General features: G+C 32.9%; 1 protein-coding gene across 1 annotated transcript; it reads right to left on the reverse strand.

The window, feature by feature from the left end:
• Nucleotides 1–2,467: 2,467 nt before the first annotated feature.
• LOC126688335 (chlorophyll a-b binding protein CP24 10A, chloroplastic) lies at nt 2,468–3,487 on the reverse strand. Its single transcript, XM_050382997.2, has 2 exons — nt 3,216–3,487; nt 2,468–3,098 (listed from the first exon to the last, which is right to left on the reverse strand). The coding sequence occupies exons 1-2, from the start codon at nt 3,437–3,439 to the stop codon at nt 2,549–2,551; spliced, it is 774 nt and encodes a 257-aa protein (XP_050238954.1). The 5' UTR covers nt 3,440–3,487; the 3' UTR covers nt 2,468–2,548.
• Nucleotides 3,488–3,811: the final 324 nt, after the last annotated feature.

The following is a 3,811-nucleotide window of genomic DNA, read 5'->3' on the forward strand; positions in this document are numbered from 1 at the left end:
AAAATGAAAAAACGTGTAAAATTGATGAATTTTTATGACATGACGTTAGTATTATATGAGTTTGTATAGTCTATCTATAGAAGTTAATATCAATTAATTTAAACATAAAAAGTTATCATGTAATAAAATTTCATTAATTTATTAACATCATTTTCTATCGAATATCGTTTATCAACTTATTTGTAAGTTATAATGAATTAGGTTAAAAGAAGAAAAAATAAGACGCTTCAGCTGGATCCCAAATGAGAAGCAACTTTGGATAACACTCACAGTTTTAGAATAAAAGACACCGAGAGTATCTAAACTATTGTCATATTTTATATTGATGACTGAATTTTGATTTTTTTAATTTTAATTATTAAATTTTAATTGTTTTTCAATTTACCAAATTTTATTTTTTTCCAATCTGACTATCAAATTTTATTTTGATTATAAAATTCGGCCGTCATGCCATCTTTTTAGTCTAAAAATATGTTGGAAAACAATTTTAAAATTTAGTAAGCGAAATAAAAAAAATTAAAATTCTGTCATTAAAATAAAGGCCTAATGTTTTAAAAACCCCCGATCTTTTATCCCCTTTTCAATTATACCTTGACGTTGAAAATTTGTCAATTTTACCCCATTTTGCATTTTTGTGTTTCAATTGTATCCTGAAATATTAAATTAACGTCTTTTTTACTTGAAAAAAAATTTAAAAACATCCTCCATATCTAGCATATATTAATTGTATGTTTTTAAAATTTATTTAAATTTAGTTACATTAATTAAGAATTTAAAATAGTGTTAATTTGATTATGGTTTTTAGTTAGTTTTTAATAATAAAGGACTTATTTGTACTTTTTTGAAGAAAAAAGAATTTAATTTCATCTTTAGACTTAGTTAATTGAATGATTTCATCATTTAAGTAAAAAAATTAACAAAAATTAAAAAATTGGGGTACAATTGAGAACGGAAAATTTAAAAGTGGGTAAAATTGACAATTTTTTAACGTCGGGGTGGAATTGAAAAAAAGTCTAAAAGTGAGGGTTTTTGAGTGATTATGTCTAAAATAACTATAAAATTGTGAGTGTTATCCGAAATTGCTTCTCACTTGGAATTCAGTTTAAGGGTCGTATTTTTCTTCTTTTAACCGTATGACCTGAAAATGGAAGAAAAGGCAAAACTAGAGTTTATTGCTCACTTTTGACCTCTCCAAAATCTGTTTTGCAAGTTTCTCAATTACTGTGTGTAATTTCTGGACTTTTATCGATTTTTTTGTTCTTTTTAATTTCAACTGAACTTTAATTCTTTTTCTTTTTTTAGTATGCTCTAAATTCTTTTCTTTAATTGTGTTTATTAAAATCCAGGTTATACCCTTCTATTTGCAGTATATACAAAATAAATCTGTATTTTGAATACTTAATTAAATTACAATTTCCCCTAACAGTTTGTATGGAATATACCCATGATTTTCCATGCTTTACTATGAAAAATTAAAAAATGTAGATTTTTAATAGCTCATTTCTGTGAAAAGGGAAGTAAAATATCATGAACCTGAGCAGGGGCAGAATTAACTTTTATCCAGCGTGGACGTAATTTTAATTCACACGTAATTTCCGGCAGTCCGGACTTAACTCCATCTAACCTTGAATATACTACAAATTCACCCTCATTTTTTTTAAAAGTCGGTCCTAGCCGGGCTGGAGCCTACCCTAGCCTTAGGGTAGTTCGTTCTTGAACTTGAGCATTGAAAATTTGGAGAGGGAACAAGTACTTCCTCCATGCTTATGGCTGATTTGTAGGTCTGTCTATGTCTATTTGATGTTGTGTTCTTCCAGTTTGATGACACTTTTGGACATATTTGAATAAGTCATGTTATGCACAAGTATGTTCATCATAGATTTTCCTAGATTATGATGTTAGAAAACTATGCCTTTAAAAATCCGCTAAAATTGTTTGCTCGGACTTTAGAGCTTGATTTTTATATACTTTGAAGGTATTACAGTGTCCATATGGCTACAGTCGAAAATGCATGATTCCTCAAAAATGTCGTTTAAGGTCATCCACGTGTGTGAGGACACGTAGCTTATTCAGAAGAAGACGCTGAGTCTATCGATATTCATCCTTCATAATTTTTAGCTCGAAACACTCATATCTTGACAACACCGGCTAAAATTCGAAGGATACTGCAATCTAGCATGCTTAATCGCGAGAGATCTAAAAAACAAAATTTGATTGATTTTGTGCATTGAAAATTTGTACAGTTTTTAAAATGTACAAACCAAACCAAAAATCAATCTGTATAGAAATACAAACAGAATCAAACTATATATATTCTTTCATGTCCGAACCCTTCTAATAATTTCAATTTGATTCGATTTTTGCACATTCCAAATTGCAATTTATGTTTCTTCATATTAGAAAAAAATGACTTTTTCATATAAAAATTAGCATGCTATTTAAACAGAAATAAAAAGATGAGCTGCTCTTCATGCAATTATTAGTTTTACTAAAAGAAAGAATCTGTAATAAATTGATAATATCTACATTAACATACTCATATTTAAAATTACAAGCCAAGAGCACCAAGAGGAGTTTTTCCCTGACCAGCTTCAAAGTAAAAGATCAACATGGCAAGCATAGCTAATCTAGCATGCTTAATTTCTGCAAGTTTGAGTCTCTCAAGTTTATCGACATCCGGAATGTAAACTCCGTCTTTGAGTTCTCCTGCGAAACCCAACGGGTCGAAGAATTTTCCGCCTGGATATCCTTGCTCTCCCGTAAAATTCGCAAAGTTTTCCGCGGTTTTCGACCATGGAGTCGCCCATTCGACCGATTGTGAATCCGGGTTGAAGAAATCTACCCATCTCTTGCTCTCCACCCATCCCATCAGCAGAAGCTGAGTCCCCAATAGTGACCCGAACGAGAATGGCGCAATGGCGCCAGGGTCCGCCCCAGCCTCAAACCACGGGATACCACTCCACGCTTGTCCTACAAAGATACCGAGCACTGCAGCCATCGCCCAGCGCCCGTGGATGAGCTCCGCCTCTCTGTACCATTTCAGGAACGACGGGTCCTTCCCTAGTCCTATGGGGTCGAATCCAAAGTCACCTGGGAGTCTGCAAATATTGAATAGCAAAGTGAGGGCTAGTCCAACCATCGAGCTACAGCTCAAATGGTATAAGCATTGAACAGTAAAACAATACGCAAGTACAACATAAAAAAGATGAACTTACGAGCCATCGAGCCACTCGGGATCAAGGAAACCGGGGCCGCCTTTTACGGCAGGGATCCAAGATTTCTTAGCTTGGGCAGCAGCCATAACAACAACAAACTTTCTTGATCCGCCATTGCTGATTCTGCTACTTCCATTAACACCTAGCAAAGCTTGGGCCTTTTTGCCTCCGCACAAGAAAGAAGAGCCTAAGCCGTTGAGTAAAGCACCGGAAGCAGCAGCCATTTTTGTTGGAATGAAAATAAAGACGTTGCAGTTGGGTAGTTTTATGATTGGTGAAGAGAGTGGAAAGCTTTAAAGATTGTAGGATAATGAAATCTAAAGAGCTAAGATTTCGGACCAATCACAGACTATCTTCACTTCTCTCCAACCACGTGTTATCTTTTTTGTCCTTTTCTTTTAGAGCAGAAGAAAAGATGAATATGAATGTACGAGAAGCTTAAATGTTTTTATAGTTATTATCAAACAATATCAAATTATAAAAAAATACTATAATATAATTATTAAAATAATTTGTTTTATCAAATAGCTACCGAAATACTATAATTTTTGATAAATTAATTACCGGTTTATTGCGTGATTGTACAACTTTTCTTT

The sequence above is a fragment of the Mercurialis annua genome, linkage group LG6 (genome assembly GCF_937616625.2).
Source record: "Mercurialis annua linkage group LG6, ddMerAnnu1.2, whole genome shotgun sequence".
Classification (NCBI taxonomy): domain Eukaryota; kingdom Viridiplantae; phylum Streptophyta; class Magnoliopsida; order Malpighiales; family Euphorbiaceae; genus Mercurialis; species Mercurialis annua.

Excerpts from the sequence above, each read along its gene's own strand:
- LOC126688335 (XM_050382997.2), bottom strand. The coding sequence starts at position 3,439 with ATGGCTGCTGCTTCCGGTGCTTTACTCAACGGCTTAGGCTCTTCTTTC. Across the intron at positions 3,099-3,215 it reads CCCGAGTGGCTCGATGGCTC|ACTCCCAGGTGACTTTGGAT; the intron begins GTAAGTTCATCT and ends CAATATTTGCAG.